The 19307-nt window shown below is 40.4% G+C and overlaps 3 protein-coding genes across 5 annotated transcripts; 1 reads left to right on the top strand and 2 right to left on the bottom strand.

The window, feature by feature from the left end:
* Nucleotides 1–106: 106 nt before the first annotated feature.
* Nucleotides 107–5422, bottom strand: ap3m1 (adaptor related protein complex 3 subunit mu 1). The gene is made up of 9 exons (XM_056395135.1): nucleotides 5179–5422; nucleotides 4539–4816; nucleotides 2848–3019; nucleotides 2611–2748; nucleotides 2400–2485; nucleotides 2155–2288; nucleotides 1822–2029; nucleotides 1329–1473; nucleotides 107–1219 (listed from the first exon to the last, which is right to left on the bottom strand). The coding sequence occupies exons 2-9, from the start codon at nucleotides 4809–4811 to the stop codon at nucleotides 1119–1121; spliced, it is 1257 nt and encodes a 418-aa protein (XP_056251110.1). The 5' UTR covers nucleotides 4812–4816; nucleotides 5179–5422; the 3' UTR covers nucleotides 107–1118.
* Nucleotides 5423–6652: 1230 nt separating this feature from the next.
* On the top strand, nucleotides 6653–16316 carry adka (adenosine kinase a). Of its 2 annotated transcripts, none has more exons than XM_056395600.1 (11): nucleotides 6653–6809; nucleotides 9141–9215; nucleotides 10571–10624; nucleotides 12731–12806; nucleotides 12920–13092; nucleotides 13181–13289; nucleotides 13599–13769; nucleotides 13897–13932; nucleotides 14033–14147; nucleotides 14269–14355; nucleotides 14459–16316. In XM_056395600.1, exons 1-11 carry the CDS (start codon nucleotides 6718–6720, stop codon nucleotides 14581–14583), a joined length of 1113 nt encoding a protein of 370 aa, XP_056251575.1. In that variant the 5' UTR covers nucleotides 6653–6717; the 3' UTR covers nucleotides 14584–16316. The 2 variants fall into 2 exon arrangements, with proteins under 2 accessions (XP_056251575.1, XP_056251576.1); XM_056395601.1 differs by lacking the exon at nucleotides 6653–6809 and adding an exon at nucleotides 7672–7794.
* Nucleotides 16317–16449: 133 nt separating this feature from the next.
* Nucleotides 16450–19164, bottom strand: LOC130181401 (dual specificity phosphatase 29). Of its 2 annotated transcripts, none has more exons than XM_056395603.1 (4): nucleotides 18957–19164; nucleotides 17853–18043; nucleotides 17535–17758; nucleotides 16450–17422 (listed from the first exon to the last, which is right to left on the bottom strand). In XM_056395603.1, exons 2-4 carry the CDS (start codon nucleotides 18029–18031, stop codon nucleotides 17199–17201), a joined length of 627 nt encoding a protein of 208 aa, XP_056251578.1. In that variant the 5' UTR covers nucleotides 18032–18043; nucleotides 18957–19164; the 3' UTR covers nucleotides 16450–17198. The 2 variants fall into 2 exon arrangements, with proteins under 2 accessions (XP_056251578.1, XP_056251577.1); XM_056395602.1 differs by having other exon boundaries at nucleotides 17853–18040.
* Nucleotides 19165–19307: the final 143 nt, after the last annotated feature.

Genomic DNA, 19307 nt, shown 5'->3' with positions numbered 1-19307 from the left:
GAGGGGAACATGAACATGTGAACCACATTTCACAGCCACAAATGTTGAGATATTTCAGTCAGGTCCAAACTACCGGATTGGCTTAAAAAAAGCACACATAAACACATTATTTTAAAGCTTTTATAAGACATCTTATAGACTAAAATACAGATTCAACTTCATACAAGAGCTTTAAGTAGTATTTTCCACATGGACAATTGATTGTGCAAATGCTGTGCTGAGTTAAGAAGTTGCATTCAAGATTAGGTGAGGATCTTGTAGATTTCTGAGTGCTTCTCATACAACTGTTCCCGACAGACTGCCTGAATCACTAGCTCATCTCTGGGCCCTGCAGATTGTTGTACTTCCTAAGTCAAATTTTGTACCTTAAATATAAGATATATTTACGATATACTTCCCTCAGTTCTTGAAAACATGCAGTTTGTGCTGTAGTGTGTGCTTTACAAAGCACTTAAACCTACTCATAGAAGGCCACATTAAGAGTGAATGCGTGCAAAAAATACCTGCACTAAAGACAGTGCCTCAAGATACACTGCAGCTACTCAGAAAGTAGATACGTTAGATTTTTTTCAAAAATAAACGTGTGTATAAAACTGGCTACCTTTTATTGTGTAAAATGGTTTTCAAAGGCATTATTGCTTTCTCTTTAGGCAACATGCAAGTAAGATTGTGACGGTGTGTTGAAGTAGTGAGAAGCAAGGCAGTGAGCTGTGAGTGTCCCTTTTCAAAGTAAAATATTCCCCATAGGCAACACTCAGAGGGTGTTCAGCAAAAAAAAGAAAAAAAGAAAAAAGAAAAGAAAAAATATTAAAAAGAGGAATGGTTCATACAATGCAGCATAATTAAACTGGATAGAAACTAATAGCACTTCAACAAGGTCACACTGATTATTAAGGCATCCCTTTTACAGGCCACAAATACCATCCAGTCACATATATGTAATGCCAAACACATAATAAATAACTGTTAGAATGCAAAATCGTTCATTAATAACAATGAGGCGGAGGATATATAAGACTTATTGGAGAGCTGACATAGCGGTGTGTGTAGCAACCTTGCCTCCTATTTGGCACATTGAATTGTTGACCTTTGGCCTCTGGCAAATTGACAATTATTACTCAGGTCCGCACTTGGAATTTCCCCGCTTTAGTCACATATTTGACCCCTTTAAAAGGCTTGTACTTCTCTCCGTACATGTCAAGACGACTCACCTTCAGACCTGTGCAGAGGAAAGAGAAGCAAAAGTGTGAAACAGCTGGAAAGTGCAAAGCAACTACATCCAGAGAGAAAGAATGTGTCTAAAAAAGCGCTGACTAGTTTAAGATTACCTGATATGGCCAGCTGCTGTATCTTCAGGTCGATGTTGAGTGAGGGGTTCTCTTCAGGTTTGGGGGCTCCAGCCTGCATACTCAGACTGCCTTTCAGGTTAGGAAGCTTCTGGGGGTTCAGTTTCCCAATGTCCCAAACCAACACCTAAGAAAACATAAACATGCTCAGAGCGAGGACAATGAAACAAAACAGATTTCATTTTTTGTTTTATTCTCCCTCTATCACTACAAGTTCTGATCAACGTTCCTTCATGACCATGTGCAAAAGGATAATTCATATTTTTAAAATAGAAAATCACATGCTTTCACGGACAGTTTTAACGTTACATTATCGACTAATTTAACACCTACAAGCTAGGAAGGTAACTTTGTTGGGAATCATTTGATAGTACCGAAAAAAAACTGAGCAGTGTGATGGACACTGAAGGCATTCTCATTTTAAACACACCTACTATGTCACTGCTTGGGGGCAACCTTGTATGTGGTCGGTTACCTTGGTAGCGAGGTCATAGGTGTAGTTTCCCTGTGTGGCTGTGAGGTTGGTACTGAGCACAGTTTTAGGCATATGGACAGTGACCATAAGGCCCTCCACCGTCTTCCCCATGGTCTGCTTGGGTCCGATCGTGATGTCCAGGCGGCCACAAGGTCCCGTCTCAAAGAAATTGATGTTCTGCTTCACGTACACTGGAATGGCTACGAGACTGAGGACGGAGACAGACAGGATTGAGCACAATGCCAATAAACAGAATAAACTACACGAAAATAAGTTCATAATTCATACCTGCTTACTAGTCATACATAAACTGATAGATTTAATTTCGCTTACTTCTGAGAGCTGACGTGATACGTCATGAGTGTGAAGTTCCCATCTGGCGGGATGAAAGAAAGGACACGCTCCGACTCCCAGCGCTTAAACCGCACACACGGGTGGAAACTCACGTCATCGAGAAGACGAGGATTCTGTCACCAAAAAAGCAGCAGCAACAACAACAACAACTGGTGACTTTTTACACTTGCAGAAACGCACAAGCAGACCCCAAGAAACACAGTGCTGCGGGGAAATGAACCCACCATAAAGGACAGAGTCAGGTCAGGCATCCCAGTGAGTCTTACGCAGGCTTCAATTACACCCTGGATCTCTGCAAATACTGTTGTGCCTTAAAGAGAAAGATTAAAAGGAGATGCAAGCATGTTTAAAGAGTCACCACATCCAATCATATCCAACATTTGTGCCATGAATACACACTTAATCTATGGTGATCAAACAAGTGGCTGGCTGTACCTGATTTGTCCAGAATTGCATCTATTTCCTCTATCACATCAAAATATGCCTCGTTATTGGTGTATTTAACACCAGCTCGCCTCCATGGGATATTGGACAATTGCCCTGTTGGCAACGTATCTCCAACATTACTACCTCCTAGAAAACACACAAAGAAAGCAAAAACATTAATGTGCACACAGGTTTTTATTTCAAATTTGGTTGTTAGGACAATATATATCAGGGTGACGTGTGTACCTGTGAGCGTGTTGACGACTGATCGCAGGATGGTGGGAGGCCTGATCATCTCTTTGAGGACGTTGGACTCTGTTGCTAGTGGAAAGCCATTGTCCAGCATCTCCTCCAACAGCTCGTACACCGTCACCACATTGTCCTTGATTATAACTTCTGAGCATTCTCCAAAGTAGTCCTGAGGATGTGGCATACTAATGTATACTAAATGTGCACATGCAGTACGTTCGATATACTGAATTTGAGAGTGTGTTGTTTCTGCAGTGAGTATAGAATAAAGCAGAGGTTCTCAAGCTTTTACACATCAAGGAACCATAAACTGACACAAATTAGATCACGGACCCCCATTTGTCCCTCAGTCCCCCATCTGACAGTGTTTGAAACCCATGAACCAAAATATTCATACAAAAAGAAAAGAAAATAATCATTAAATAAGTATCATTATTATTACTCTTTTCCCTGGGGACCCCCCTAAAGCACTCCACTTTGGGAACCACTGGAATAAAGCAACATACTTTACTACTAAAGGGAAATTCTGCAACACTTTCACACACAGATGTCGGCCACCCTAACTTCACACTGTGAAACCATGTGCAGTTTGCTTTAACATGTGGCGGCTGCGAGTAGCTCCTCCATTTCCTTTGTACTTTGCATATGAGGAAATACTATACATACAGCAGCACACTCAAAAGCAAGTACACAATCAAGCATTTTTAGTATGCACTGTACATCGACTTTGGAAGGCACTTAATTCTGTTGCTTTTCCAGTGTGAACACACGACACACTCAAAACACTCCTGTTCACACATCACATTAAAATGCATCATAGGTGATTTAAAAAAAACAAAAAAAAAAAACAAACAAGTACAGCACAATAAAATCATGGTGGACACACTGCAGCTCAGTTCAACCAAAATATATACTGGGATCTGTTACCACATTTAGGCCGCTGCAGTGTGAATTAATTCTGCAACTAAATGATTATTTACATTAGCAATTAATTTATGATTACTTTCTCAATCAGTTAAACATTTGGTCTATAAAACATAAAAAACTAATAAAAATGCCTGTGACAATTTCCTGTAGCACAAGATTGTGTCATCAAATTGCTCGTTTTGTCCAACAAGCTCTCCAGAAGCTAAAGATTTTCAATTTCCTATTACACAAAACAGTGTTTCCAAAATTATTAGGCTTGTTACCTCATAAAACTAAGATGTGTCTACTTCATCGCAACTGAGAGAAGTTTACAAGTTACAAAATAAAGATTAAAAAAAATAAAGAGAACAAGAGTTTTCTGATGCTGTTGTGCTGACTTTCATTTTACTAAAATTCAGCATTGATCCTTTTTTATTAGTTGCTTCTTTTATCATTGATAATGACTGATAAATATCGTGGGGTGGAGGTGTGTGAACTTTTTGCAGCTTCTGGAGGGGGGCATGTCAGAAGAAGTTTGAGAACCACTAGTTTAACACAACAAGCCTTACAAATAGTGGGATACGTTAAGAAAAGTTTTTTTTTTATATATCTTTCACTGCATGTTTCTCTCTAGCTGTATGCTTAAGAGCAAATGTGTTCAGCAGCAAATGCAATTTCAGGGGAGTAAAATGTACCATCTAGACCACATCTACACACAATCTGCTCATACAGGACACAAAAAAAGAAGTCAGACTTATACATACTGGCATCGAAGAACAAACCTGAAATGTGTCTGCCACTCTGTGCAGGAACTCAATGACAAACAGTGGAGGCACCTCGGTCTGGATGACAGAGAGGAAAAAGAGCTTTCCCCTGTATATGCTGATGAGATAGTGGTGCGGGGTCTGCAGGACGGGCGGCACATTCTCCGGGTCGACTGCTTTCTCCTTCGCCTCGAAAAAGTAATCACACACACTCCGGCTGATGACACTCTTCCAGTGTTTCTCCAGGAAGATGTCTCCCGAGTGATTAATCAGGAACAGACTGTGAATCATCTCAGCTGTAACAATGAGGCGGTTGTAGTTAGTAGTAGTAGTAGTCCTCTGTTATTGACACAGAGGCATTGCACCAGCGGTTTGTAAAAACTTAAGCCCTCATCAATCGTTTGTTAGTCCACAAATCAAAACAACACAATGCAAATGTGATTGTTTTCAACATTTACCTACTGTCAATATGTCAAACTAACTTCAACCTCAGGTAATTAACCGGTTGGCTAGCAACCTGAGATTGGCAAGTTCCGACATTTCTTTTTTTTAACCATCATGCATCCTACCGCTTAAACAAAACAAACTCAAGGGCGACATGAAAGCACTAAACACAGGGTAATGTAGACAAAGTTTTATCTGTTGTTTAAAGTTTTACCTGCTTACTCCAGCTGACTGTGCCAAGAGTATGTTACTCGGTGCCAATATGGCAGAAAAGTGTGAGCTGCTGTGGAGACGCCTGCAGATCTAAGCACACGTAAACGCAACGTAGTCACGAGTACATGTCGACAAACAAAAACAATAAGTCCCAAACCCGATTAGTACAGTACTGACATATATTGTAGGCTGTTCAATATTAACCGACACCATTGTCAACCTGATCGATACTTTCAGAGCAAAGTTTAACGCTTTTTTAATCAGGCGACGTTCGTGGGCAGCTAGTTCTTATTGTGTTTCCCTGAGTGGAGCCTGTCAGGTGTTTGTGCTGTCACTCTTTTCAGGATAACGCACATTTTAGCTGCTCGGTGGGGATGTGGCAGACCAAATATCCTAAACCTGAACTCTCATTAAGGTTTCAAATGTAAGAATGCAATCAGCTGCCATCATATGATGCAGACATATATAAAAACCTTTATTTGACCTTATAATACAAAATCTTCATAGGAACAATTATTACACAAATTTAACAACACTAACGCTACAACAACCAACATCTAGTATTTCAACTTAATTTGGAAATCTTTTACTGAACCTTAAAGTGAGATCCATGAGAGAGATGTGCTACAATTTACAAAGCAAAATTGTAACCAGGGCCTCAAAAGACCAGCTCTAGTTGGGTTTCCATCAACTCCTAAGGGAAATATTTGTCTTTTAAACTACTAAGTAGTAAATGCTCCATTATGTTCACCAACAATTATTACTTTGTCTTTCTGCAGTGTGGTGCTGGATATTGCACAGTGGAGTTTTCCCCCCAAAAAACAGCTTGTAAACAATATGATTCTGTTGGCAAAGTGTTATTTACACAAATGTAAAATTGTAAAATCAACCTCCTGTAAAAGACAAAAGACAAAAATTCACTAAACTTCTAGACTCCTCAGAAATGTATTTTAAGTTAAACCTTCCACATATGTCTTGATTTATATAGTTTATTTTTCATAAACATTACTTACTTACTATTTGTATTTTACTTCTTCATTAAAGTTACTATTTAAGCATTTCGTTTTTTATGCATCATGTGGAATACATTACACTCAAGCTCTCGGTTCATTTGAATAAGTGCCTTTCCTGTTGGCAGCTGCCTTGAATTAAATCAAATTTGGGACACTTTATTCATATCCTGCACTGCACTGCAATTTCCTTCTACTGTTTTACTCTTATTTTTTTCTAGCCTTATATTACATTTTACTATTTCAAATCCTATTCATGTGGTGACATTTGCCACTGTCTTAATGACTGTTATGTCTAATGAAGCGCTTTTTGGCCTTGTTGCTGAAAAGGTGTTATACAAATAAACATCCCTTGCCGGGTCGCTGAAAAAGTGAGCGGCCACTTTCAACTCAATGTAAGACTTGTGATTGGTGGAGCTCTGCCGGGCCTGCGAGGCAACACTCGGGGAACAAACTCCCTAAGATCTGTTAGCACGACCGCATTTTCATACCGGTTAAGGTGATTGCAACGTGCTCCTGTCTTGTCAGCCATGGCTTCTGAAGAACCTAAAGCAAAGAAACTTAAACTTTCAGAGGAGGAGAAGAAGGAGTCTCCGACCAAACAGACTCCTGTCAAACTAAGGTGACCGAAAGATTAAAAAAAAAGAAAAGAAAAAAGCTAATAAACTGGCTGTTGAGGAGACACGACCCTCATCCGTGTTGTTTGAATGCTAATGTGCGCTCAAATCTTTAGTTTGCAGTGTTTACATGCATATATTATGAATGCTCGAGTTTGAAAAATATGGAGTTTCTTGAGCTCATTAAATATTTGTATGAAGTGCGACCACGGTGGGGAGCAGACGTCGTTTGTATGGGACAGTGTAAAGTCTCGGTGCAGTTACCATTTAACATGCACGTGCAGCTAATAACAGTTAGCTGGTTGTAAAATAGGGTGTCGGGAGCATTTAGACACCGCTGTTGTCCGTTTACTCTAGCAAGAAGCCTTTTGTTCAGGTGTGTGTGCCAATATCTAATCTAAGTTCAACGTGACCACCGCCTGCCCCTGCATGTTTTAAAGCTGCAGGAAGAAATACTTGAACTGATCCTGGGCGCTCCGTCCATTCAGTGCCAAGGATTGCTGCAGAGAAAGCTGGTCTGAGCCATCCTGTACCGGCTCCCAAAAGAATGATTTGCGGAACAGTCACATGGTCGTGAATATGCAATGTTTTTTTTTCTTCCTGCAAAAGTCTTAATCGGGCAAAGTGTATTATCCGGCTGAGACCTGCAGTTATATGTCACATATCATGGTGTCTCTGTGATCAGCACGCTCCTCACGGCGTTATTTAGCCTCAAAAGAGTGAGTGGATTGAAGCGAGACTCGGCAAAACAAGCCAATCACCAGATAGAGACAGACTGCCTTGGACCTTCCTCTTTCAGATGCCTCCAATCAGTCAGTCCCGAGTGGGAGGAGCTGTGGTTGCAGGGGTAAATCGATCTGCCCCCACACTGAGCTGAAATTGTGAAGTTTTTCAATGCTTAGCTCTTTCTGAACCGGTTTTTAGGTTGCTCAACAGGTCTGTCAGTACCTAGCTGTTACACAAAGAGAGGGACACCATGTCTTCTGCAAGGTAAGACCACGTTGACATACAGGGAACTGATCTAAATACCGGCATTGGTTCTGGTTTAGTGTAATTGGCAGCAGAAGCCCAGTTATCACCTGACTGCACATTGCCAGATGTATATGCTGTAGGAAATAATAGTGGGGCTGTGGCATCTGCCACATAGGTTGATGCATTCCCTTTGTTTCAGCTGGTCACTCCCTTTGCATTTTCGAAAGCCTTCTTCCACGTTGCATCTTCTCGCTGCATTAAATCTTGTCCTTGGGGTGATTTGTAGAGAGAAAGGCTGCAGGGGAAAATATGTTAGCACATGTTCATGCGGTGGCATCTGTCCAACGCTGTGTTCAAAGACCTGCTCCATCTGGGGTTCTCCCAGAAACACAGATATGAAGGCAACGCCAAGACACAGATATGATGCATGTACTGTTAAATTGCCATACTATAATGGCTTGGAGCTTTTGCAGTAGTACTCACAGATAATTTAGTGTTTGCTTATAGGAAAGTTTCAGACTCACTGGCTTTAACTGTTTACTGATGTGTAAGATAAGTTCCAGTGGGAATGTCATGTGTTGACACAAAGTGCAGAGGTGCTTGTCGGTCGCTGTCTCATTTTGTTGAGCCCCAGTGGTGGGAATCTCGCCATGCTGTTTTGAGAATAATGTTTTTTCGCTATCACAAGACTAGAATTTGCAACAGTATGCGCTCAGTTGTTCGCCTCAGGAAAGACCGCACTGAACAAATACAGAGAGACACAGCAGTGGGCTGTCCTCTCCTCCCTCGCCTTGCACTGAATATCATAACATGGTTACATGCTTGACTGACTGGGTGTCTCACAGCCGACCACATTCATATCGTTTTGTAATATTAGTTGATGAGCGTTTCCAATCTATGACTCATATATGTGTTATTTCCGCTTTTCTGTCTGTGTTCTTCTGGGACATTTAAATCATGTGATGAAGTCACATGAAAACAAAGCTGTGGGATTTGCAAATTAATGTTCAACACTGGGATAGAAACCGAGAACACTCGATGCAGAGAAAACTAAAATTTTTAAGTCCATGAAATTTTTTTCTCTACAAACGAGGGATGTCTGCTATTTTAATGAATCAACCAACCAACCAGTTTAAAGAAGCTGTAACTGATTATAACTGTGACTGAACAGTTAAATTATTAAGAGCAGCTTCAGACAGTAAAGACAGACAGTTCAAGAAAACATGGATTGTACAAGATGTCTCCTTATTCCTGTCATGCCATTTTAAGTCAATGTCGAAAACACAAATTGATGTGAGATAGCTGTTAAAACCAAGCTTTCTAGAGCTGTGCTTTTCTTTTAACATGTAGCCTTTATGTTTCAGCGCTAATTCACTCTTTGGAATGGGAAACCCCTTATTGGACATCTCTGCTGTTGTGGACAAAAACTTCTTGGACAAGTAAGTTAAAGGACTGAAGCAGTGGAATAAAAATGTTGTCACTTAAACTATCGTCATCAGTGGTTGTAGTCCTCCCTGCTGATTGGCTTAGAAATACCCAGAGTGGTTGTAAACTGTGACCCAGTAGTTGCACGGGTGACTCCTCAAAAGTAAATTTAAATGAAAAATATTAACATTCATTCACATATTAATATACATAATTTATACTAACCCTAGAATATATAGGTAAAAGAAATATTAAAAATATATTGTTGTATGAATTCTGCTTTGTTAAAGACTTGGAGCCTAAATCCATTTTTTTATGCTGCTGTAAAATCTCCATAAAGCACAGTCACAATCATATTAAGTGAAATATGTGAGGCCGACCATAAGAGACAGAGGCTCTATGATGTAATATGATCAATGGAGATACAAGATAATGATGAGATGAGATTGCAGAGCACAGGAAAGAGCAGTGCTTTCTAATGAGAGCTGTATGTCCAGCAGATACACTGCTTTGATATATTCTGAAATGAGACGGTGTATCCTACATTGCAGTGATTTGCAGTGGACTGTTTTCGCTGAGTGAAACAATCAGTGCCTCTCCCTGTTTTGTCTACATGTTCACATCACTAATGATCATTTATCAGCGTAGTTAAATCACATCAGCACAGCCTTGAATGCCATAAGCAGAATGCAAAAAACTCAGGAATTCATCTTTTAAGTTTAATGTTGTGGTGCTGTAAAGGCAATGACCCAGTAATTTTACCTACTTGCTTATTTATTTATTTATTCATTCATTTAATGATCATAAGTAAATCACCATCAGCAGAAACCTTCACAGTCAGATTTGGAGTATTCTGGTCTGTCCAAGCCTCGTCACAGTTGACCAGGTCAAAGGACTCCTTTGGGTTCCAGCTCAGAGTCCACTCTCAACTCCTTGCGTAAACCCCTGGATTAGAGCTAAACCAGCCGACCACAGCTCTAATTCAGTCTCACATAGAATAAACCAGGACTAAAGCCGCACCGTAATCCCCAACCTACCTTTGACTTTCAAGGAAACTACTCTCTCTTTAGCATTATTTACCAACATGCTGATTTGAACTGAGTGATGATAGCGAGTAACAAAGGCAGTCTCACAGTTTCTCAGTGCCTTTCACTGTGATGTGATAGCTGGAAATTTCATTAATCACATTTTCCACAGAAGTGACCAACCCATTTGGCAGCACTGCCATCGTGTCTGCAACGTTTACCCACATAAACATAATCCAGACTCTTATTGTGTGGGTTCGAATGAGCAGGGTTTGATTCAGCATATGTTTCTGTTGACTTGGAGAAACTAATGCCACATTTTTTCTTCTTTTTATCATTTGCAGGTACACTCTGAAACCCAATGACCAGATCCTGGCAGAGGACAAACACAAAGCGCTGTTCGTATATCCTATACCTTAACATTTAATGTAGAACATTGGTTGTGAGAGAGCTCTTACACATATATGTCTGTGTCCTCATTGAGTTAGCTCCTCTCTGCTCCGGAGCGGGCCAGTCAAAACAGGCACACACCAGAAATCACCACAATTGACCTCCGTTACTTTATAGATGGCCAATGGCAGAGCAGCAGACCTGGCAGAGAGAGGGTCTCAGCCAATAGTAAACCAGGACACTTCACCTCCCAGTCCCTATGAGACAAGAGCCAGAAAGCAAACATTTAACAGCAGGAGATAAGAAAGTCATGAGTTACTGTGGGTGTGAGAGAGGATTGCTCTCATGTATTCTGACTTTACATTTACACTCTCTGTTATTCAGGATGATTGACATTTGACAGTTAAATTAAAAAAGATAGATGCAACTTTTGTATAACAACTATAGACTATTACATCTAAATATATACGAATCATTAATGTCAAGGGAGATTTTTACTCATGATGTTGTCAGGAGCTTAGTGGGTAGAGAGGGTGACTTAATAAGTGCAAGTGGAAATACTTAAGGGACACAATGAAACAATTTATTTATAAAAAAAAAAAAAAAAAAGAAAAAATAGAAAAAGTCGCCCACGTGTCATTTTTTCTCCATCTCCCAGATGTCTCATCTGCAGCATCTGGCTCAGTCTCAGGACCTTTAACAGCAGTCGACCTGTTCTACTGTCCGATGGAACATTTGAACGACTTCTCTCACACATTCTCATAAACCACACAGATGTATGTCCGTGTGCGGGTTGATATGACTGCTATATTTAGATCACATAACATGGCGAATGAGAGAGCCCTAAGCAGAACATCAAAGCGCTGCTTCAGTCATTGTGTTATGTAACAGGCGTAAATGGCTCAAATAGTATAATCAATGATCAGTCATGCGCATACTGTATATTTTACCTTCAAGAAATATTTTGCATAGAGTACAGTCTGACACCAAATGAGGTTACCGGCCATCAAGCTACATCCATCACCATGCACACCAGGGGTGGACACAATAAAGCTAAGCTAACCAAGTACAGGCTGTAGCTTATATTTTCTTTGCATCTAATTCTAGGCAAGAAAGCGAGAAGGTGTATTCAGCAAAATGTTGCAACTATTCCTTTTACAATTTGGCGAGGCCTTCAGCGCCAAACAGACGCATTTTGGTCATTACTCAAAAATGTTTAATGTCAGTACCCGGCCATAATTGATACTTTGTCTGTGGTGAGGTTTTAAACCTTGAACTCGTTTAGCACTCAAACAGCATCCCACAGAAAGATATTGTAGGCAGGGCTTTCCACAAGGATATGGAGTAGCCAGCCAGTGGGAAAAATGGCCAGCTATGGTGGTCCGGGGTTTTCCCTCACAGAAAAACTTTGGCCGCAAAAGCTCGAGTATGGGTCCCTGATCTTAATTAGTGTATATTTTAATGAGTTTGCATACCCGATTGTAAACATGTAGTGAATTCTTGTTAAAAGGAAAACTTGGTACATTACTGCAGGAAGTTCCATTATGTCATACTTAACTCATAATTGGTCAAAAGCAAAAAATATAAAATCATTTTAAGATATTTTAAACTGAAACTAAAATTACAGAGTGAGGCTGAGCAATAACCTGTAGACATGAGTCATGTTCGTTGATTCATCGAGTGGCCTGTCTAATGAGGAAGTCCCCTTACTGTGCAGTCGATGCCGTTCTTAATGTAATTTGTCATGAATTGCTTTGTTAATATTTGTCACACAATGAAGACAGCTTTCTGCTCTCTACTTGGCGGGACACAACCTCTCAGCGGATTGCACACACATACATAGAGCCTGTGGGGGCAGGATACAGACAGGCACGCTTCTCTGTTGTCATGCTGGCATTGTTTTGAAGTGATGGGTAGTAATCAAAAAATTTAAATGCACAGCGAATCTCAACAAGTATTTACAATTATGGACTTAAATGAGTAGTCGGCTGTTTGGCTGCAGCCAGTGTTTATCGAAAACTCTAGGTTTCAGTTTTGCAGAAGTGAACGAATTTTATGTATCTTCCATTTGAAAATATGAATTAGAAGAATGGCATGTTTGTCTCTCTGTGTAGATTTGATGAGCTGGTGAAGTTGAAAGTTGAGTACCACGCTGGAGGAGCCACACAGAACTCTATAAAGATCGCTCAGGTCAGTCATGTACACACAAACTCACTCACTTCCTGTTCTGTCACCACACAAATACTTTGTGAAATTTTTGCTGTAGTCAATCGACCAGTGCTGATCAGAGCTGTGTTCTGTAGTGGATGATCCAAGAACCCCATAATGTGGGCACGTTTTTTGGCTGCATTGGCAAAGACAAGTTCGGAGAGATCCTGAAGCAGAAGGCTGAAGAGGCCCACATCGACGCCCACTACTACGAGCAAGATGAGGAGCCCACAGGGTCGTGCGCCGCTTGCATCACCGGAGATAACAGGTGGGTAATCCAAAAAATACACATTTGTTTACTCATTATAATCTTTATCCGTCTGTAACTCTCCATCTCTGTTGTTTTCTCCTCCCAGGTCTCTGGTAGCTAACCTAGCTGCTGCTAACTGTTATAAGAAGGATAAACATCTAGACCTGGAAGAAAACTGGAAGCTGGTGGAAAAAGCTAAAGTCTTCTATATTGCTGTGAGTAGTGTGCTAAACCAATATATGGTGTGTTGTGCCATTTACTTATGATATTCAGGTCAACTCACGTACTATCACTTCACCTTTGTACCCATGTGTGGCCATCAGAGGACCCACGGGGGGATTTCCAGACATATTAATGTTCATTAGAGCCCATCAAGATATAAAAATCAGATCAGTCTTGACCCAGTGTCCTTCCTTCCTTCCTTCCTTCCTTCCTTCCTTCCTTCCTTCCTTCCTTCCTTCCTTCCTTCCTTCCTTCCTTCCTTCCTTCCTTCCTTCCTTCCTTTCTTCCTTTCTTCCTTCCAGGGTTTCTTCCTGACTGTCTCCCTGGAGTCCATCCTGAAAGTGGCGAAGCACGCATCTGAAAATAACAAGATATTTTGCCTGAACCTCTCTGCGCCATTCATCTGCCAGTTCTTCAAGGACAACCTCATGCAGGTTATGCCCTACGTTGATGTGCTGTTTGGCAATGAGACGGTAAGCCAGACTGTCACTGCACATTCTTCACATACCCTCTGTATTGAGCACACATGCTTGTGTGGTACTTCATGCACGTATTTATGTAAAATATAAATCTTGGCTTTTTTTTTTTTTGGTTCCTCAGGAGGCAGCTGCATTTGCTAAAGAGCAAGACTTTGAGGTGAGTGGACTGATGGTCTCATTGAGCATCTGCACATCTCTAGTGCTGCAATTTCTTGTGTATTATGAACTGGTTGTGTTAATGCGTATTTTCTCTGTAGACCAAGGACATTAAGGAAATTGCCAAGAAAGCCCAGGCTCTTCCCAAAGACAACACAAAGAGACAGAGGATTGTAGTGTTGACCCAAGGGAAGGATCAAACCGTTTTGGCCTCAAGTAAGATTTAATGTTTTTCTTTCTTTCTTCTTTCCTTATATTACTTTAATTTCTCTCAGTGTCTTTTCTTCTTGTAGACATATGCTGTAGAAGTCTAATTTTTCTTCTCATGTCTGTTCAGGTGACAAGGTCGAGACCTTCCCTGTACTGAAGATTGACTCCAAGGACATCGTTGACACAAACGGTGCAGGTGATGCCTTTGTAGGAGGTAAGCTTTCCTTGTGTTTTCAGGTGATAACATTACTTGATTGCTTTGAGTCTTTCCTGTGTTTTCTCTGGATTTCTGTGACAGCGTTTCCTCTGCGATGCAGGTTTCCTGTCTGAGCTGGTCCAGGAGAAACCTCTGCATCAGTGCGTGAAGGCCGCACACTACGCCGCCAACGTCATCATCAGACGAGCAGGTTGTACCTTCCCAGAAAAACCTGATTTCAACTGACACACTTCCGGACAACTTTTCCTTCAGCCCGCGGCCTCATGCTCACCCTGCCATACACAACTCTGACACATAAGCTCCACTATTTTCTACAAATACTACCCTCAGTTCCTGTAATGGTTTTTTTTTTTTTTTTTCAGCCACCCGTCCGTTATTTTTCAATCCATCCACACGTAAATTCTCACCAATTGTTGGTTTGGTGCCCTGTCTCTGTGTCCTCCACATGGTGCCACTAGAGGATCATGGGCCAATACAAGGATTTATTCATACATAAATGACCATAAAGGACTCACAATTACACCACAGCACTGGATAATTTTGGATCTAATAGAGAAATCATGCTTTCGTAGACAGGTTTTTGGGATTGTTTCTCAATGTATTTTGGCTCCGACACTGCCAGCATTTGCCGCACTGAAACCGATCACACTCTGCTCCGAATTCTCAAGTTGACGTCTCACAAGTCTGTTTTTTTTTTGTTTTTTTTCCTCTTCCTCCTTGAGACAGAATCAAAGCGCAAGAGGCTGATTCCACAATGGGAAGGACACATTATACACAAACAGAGGAATAAAGAATAGTGTCAAAGGAGGTTTTTGGATACGGCGTTGAAAACGTGCAGTAGTGATTTGTTTTAGATTTTTTTAAGATTAATAATTCCTAAATATGTGTTGTTTAGTTTTTAATTTAACAGGCCAGTTATTAAAAACCAAATGTCTTTATTTTAAGTGCACACTTTTAAATGCGTTGAAGCCTTTGCCCACGATGTCCTGTGATCACTGATAAACGTCACCTGCAATGTGTCATTGATACCCAGAAGTTACCTTCAGTGTCAGGATTGTGGAAGTTTGTATTGTTCGGGCAGGTGCTTCTAATAACGAGTGCCTTTTTTTTCCTTTCCGTGTGTGTAAATGTTGCTAAGTTGAAGTCTTGATGAGCAGAGGCCTACATGTGAACCTGTATTTGTCTGTGCAGGGAAACTTGCAGGCTAGACCCGTGATGGGCAACTAGTGGCTTGTGTGGCTGAAAATGGACATGTTACATCTTTAAAATGCATGTAAGGTAGCTGGCATTGTTGGAAAGAGATCATTATATTCGAATGTTCTCTGTCAGAGGAATACAGTGGGCATTAAAATTGACCTGTCCTGTGTACTACCTGAATTAGTGGCCTGGTGTTGTTTCTGGGTGTGTCTTGATCTTTTGCAACGTCATAGAAAATGCAACCCAGCTTCAGCTCTGTCAGCTTTCCTAAATCAGACTTGAATGGAGTGGAAATACATCATCAGATTTTAATATTTTTGTTGCTGCTGTTACCTGCTGCAAATGGCAAATGAATGAATTTGGGTGGGAATCAAGGATGTGAGCTAAATTCAGCCTTAGACTTTGATGCGAGACCAAACATTTCAAACAACCTGAGTTTTGTGATATGTTGTGGTCTGTGCAACACACAAACATGAATTCAAATATTCTGAATATAAACATACTGTAAAATGTCATCATAGAAAAGAAACCTGTGCAGTTGTCTGAATACTACAAGAGATGTTTTGAAACTTGTGTATCTGCTAGATGTAAAATAATGTGTATTGTCCCTCCAGTTAATAGGCTGCTTCTTTATTTTTTCAAATACACCAAAAAGCCTCATGTGACCTTTTTATTACTGGTCTCAGCAAAACTCAAGTTGCACATCTGTGCTAGACCGTGATGCCTAAAACTGACAAATAAAACTTACAAGGTTGATCTTATTTCTTATTCACTTTTCTGTCTGGGTATTTTTATTGAATATTTAATAACTCTTTTAGGTAGTTTTATGATTCCCTCTGAGAATTTCCTTAGAAAAATATAATCCGAGGTAAGTAATAAGAGATCCACAGCATGTACTTTGCAAATCTGCGACTTCTTGATTACCATTAAAGTCCACAGTGCAACAAAATGCTTCAAGTCCGCATTAGTCAGTGAATATTGGATTCAATTTTCTTACCCCTCATTGTATGCTATACATCTAATCAGCACAATAACACAAGTAGAGCCATTTCAAGTCAGTGGCTACAGATCTAAAACATGATTTGTGGTTAAAAAATTTCTACTTACTGTGCTGGGCTGTGAACTGCAAGCGAAACCTGTCATTACACTTTCAATATTCACACACTTTCCAGATGTTTTCTTCCCATCAGTTTTCTGAAATATATATATTTTTAGATGTAAGATGGTGGAGTATGAGGCAGTGCTGAGGAAGTATCAGTGAGTGTAAACAATGGTTTGGTATATCTGAATCAGAATCACAGTTCTGCTGCTGGACACAGACACTGACCTGAGGCAGATGTGATTATTTCATTGTTATCTATACCGGGACATTTCTGCCCATTATCTGGTCTGGAGCTTTAAATTCAATTAGTACCCGCGCTGGCCTGTAGTATTCACTGAAAAAACATCACTAGGCCCTTGAGGGCACATTTGACATTTGAACTGTATGAGACCAACATGACTCATACAGCTGTTGTGAAAAACAGAGCAGCGTTTATTGCTACAATAGTTAAAGAAACATAAAGAAGACTTTTGTATACCTAAGATGGATTCAGGGAATAATGAGAGTTGTAAACACTGGCATATTATTAATCTATCATGTGCTATTGGTCTTGCATTTGTCTTTTTTCTCTGAGCCTCTCCTCTTGTAACGTGATGTCCAGGGCTCTGAGCTGTTTTAAGAATCCATGATTGGGCAAGATACAACGCCGCTGTCGCACATGCTCAATAGCATCCACCACAGTTAGGCTGTGTTTCATCATCAGGTATGCCAAGACCAGAGTCGCTGACCTGCTCCGACCCATTACACAGTGCACCAGCACTTTGTCTAGGAAAAAAGTCAAATAATATGGATTCAGTACAAACAAACAAGAGTGAAGCATTCTGGTTTTTCCAGAGAATGACTTTGATTTAAAGTTTTGGTTTCCTCCAGGACTCACTCTGTGGGTGACTGAGGGCCTCGTGGATGAACTGGGCTGCAGGGCAGAAGTACTGGGAGATATTGAAGGTGGGTTTGTCATCAGCCTCTACACCGTAGTACTGGATGTCCATGTCACCGTAGTAATCAGCACCAGTCAGCACATTATTAAACTTCCCCTCTGCAGCATTCAGGACATGTGTAATACCCAGATCCCTCAGGCCGGGCCGCTCCAGAGCCGTTTTCCTGTTTTCATGAAACACACACTCAGTATGCGGCTGTCATGAATTTTGACACTTGTACTGCAGAATTCTGAAACCATCTCTGTGCATTTACTCACTCATCCCCGATGTAGACGCTGGGCCAGACCTGGTTGACATGGGCAAACTGAGCCCCACTCCCGCTCCAGAACAGCTGCTCCAGGTCTAATGTTCCTGGTGTGATGTAATCGCTGTCTGGGTCCACCTGCACCGCTGTGTACGGGTTTTTACCTCTGGACTTCACCACACAGGAGGACATGTTTCGCCCCTGCTGCCCAGAAAACACACACATCCCAGAACTAAATCAAAAACTGAAATAACATCTGCACATTGTTATGTGTTCAAAACTAGATGTAATATTAACACCTATTTATCATATACAGCCTTAGAGCTGCAATGATTAATCTATTTATCAATTAGTGAATTAGTTGATCAACAGGAAATTATTCAGCAGCAATTTTTACAGCTGTTTAATCGTTTGATTCACTTTTAAATATTAATGACAAAATTCACCAGTTCCAGCTTTTTAAATGTGAACAGTGCTCTGTTTTCTTAGTTTTCTTTCCATGACATTAAACTTAGCTCAAACAGTCCCTCAGTTAATGAAGAAAATAATAGACAGATTAATCAGTAATGAAAATAATTGTTAATGGCAACCATATACAGCAATATACCGCACTTACCTATGGCAGACATATGGAGGATCTGTTTGACTGACATATTTAATTTTAAAAAGAATTCAGAAAATTATCAATTTCTACATAGATTTAATTATTAAGGATTTATACATAACTAAATAATACAATAAGTACATTAATTAAAGCTGGATTATTATTAGATACATAAAACCAGTGTGATAATATAGTTTTAAAATTTACGATAAAGTTAGAAATACTGTTTTTGTAAAGTGAATTCATTGTGATTTCCATTCAACAGCTCAGTTGTCAGTGCACTGCGGTGCTCTGGGGTTTGTGATAAAACTTCATTCATCAGCTGTTGGGCAAAATAAGAGCTTCTCTCAAACAAGTTCCAGTGACAGGCAGTGAGTTATAGTTACATATCATTTGTAACAGTAAGATCTCACTTATATGACTGTGGTAGCATTTTACTATTTTTTATAAAGATACTGGCCTGAACTATCAGGCCAAAAAATACAAGTACTATGGCAGGAAAGCATCACTTACCCCTTTCTTGTAACTGTTAAAAGTTATCCGTTAATCCGTTCCTGAGCGGGATCACTGACCAGCACCTCCACTTTTCCTCAGTGGACATGTGAGAATGTGTGTGTGTGTGCGTCTGCGGCCAAGCAGCATAAAAGCAGAATGCTAACTGCTCTCTCCGGCTCTGTGTTTAAGATGATATTTTTAGTCAGCTGGGCTACAACACCTGACTTCAACAACTTGACACACACGCACGCACGCACACACTCACAGATTCTTTCTCACAGCCTTCCTAATGTGATCTGAGTCCTTTAATGTGACAGCGATTACTCTTCCTTTAGCCTGCATGGTAAACAAATACACTGCACCGTGGGG

Source organism: Seriola aureovittata, chromosome 14, assembly GCF_021018895.1.
Source record: "Seriola aureovittata isolate HTS-2021-v1 ecotype China chromosome 14, ASM2101889v1, whole genome shotgun sequence".
NCBI classification, from domain to species: Eukaryota; Metazoa; Chordata; class Actinopteri; order Carangiformes; family Carangidae; genus Seriola; species Seriola aureovittata.
Note: the sequence above shows the minus strand (reverse complement) of the source record. Positions and strands in the feature narration are given on the sequence as shown.

What these genes read in the sequence shown, in the direction of transcription:
- adka (XM_056395600.1), top strand. Translation starts at nt 6,718, where the DNA reads ATGGCTTCTGAAGAACCTAAAGCAAAGAAACTTAAACTTTCAGAGGAG. An exon ending in CAGACTCCTGTCAAACTAAG is followed by an intron (nt 6,810 to 9,140) that starts GTGACCGAAAGA and finishes TTTATGTTTCAG; the next exon opens with CGCTAATTCACTCTTTGGAA. An exon ending in GAGGACAAACACAAAGCGCT is followed by an intron (nt 10,625 to 12,730) that starts GTTCGTATATCC and finishes CTCTCTGTGTAG; the next exon opens with ATTTGATGAGCTGGTGAAGT.
- ap3m1 (XM_056395135.1), bottom strand. Translation starts at nt 4,811, where the DNA reads ATGATTCACAGTCTGTTCCTGATTAATCACTCGGGAGACATCTTCCTG. An exon ending in AGTCGTCAACACGCTCACAG is followed by an intron (nt 2,749 to 2,847) that starts GTACACACGTCA and finishes TGTGTTTTCTAG; the next exon opens with GAGGTAGTAATGTTGGAGAT. An exon ending in ACCTGACTCTGTCCTTTATG is followed by an intron (nt 2,289 to 2,399) that starts GTGGGTTCATTT and finishes TTTTGGTGACAG; the next exon opens with AATCCTCGTCTTCTCGATGA.
- LOC130181401 (XM_056395603.1), bottom strand. Translation starts at nt 18,031, where the DNA reads ATGTCCTCCTGTGTGGTGAAGTCCAGAGGTAAAAACCCGTACACAGCG. An exon ending in AGCGTCTACATCGGGGATGA is followed by an intron (nt 17,759 to 17,852) that starts GTGAGTAAATGC and finishes TCATGAAAACAG; the next exon opens with GAAAACGGCTCTGGAGCGGC. An exon ending in GGCCCTCAGTCACCCACAGA is followed by an intron (nt 17,423 to 17,534) that starts GTGAGTCCTGGA and finishes CTTTTTTCCTAG; the next exon opens with ACAAAGTGCTGGTGCACTGT.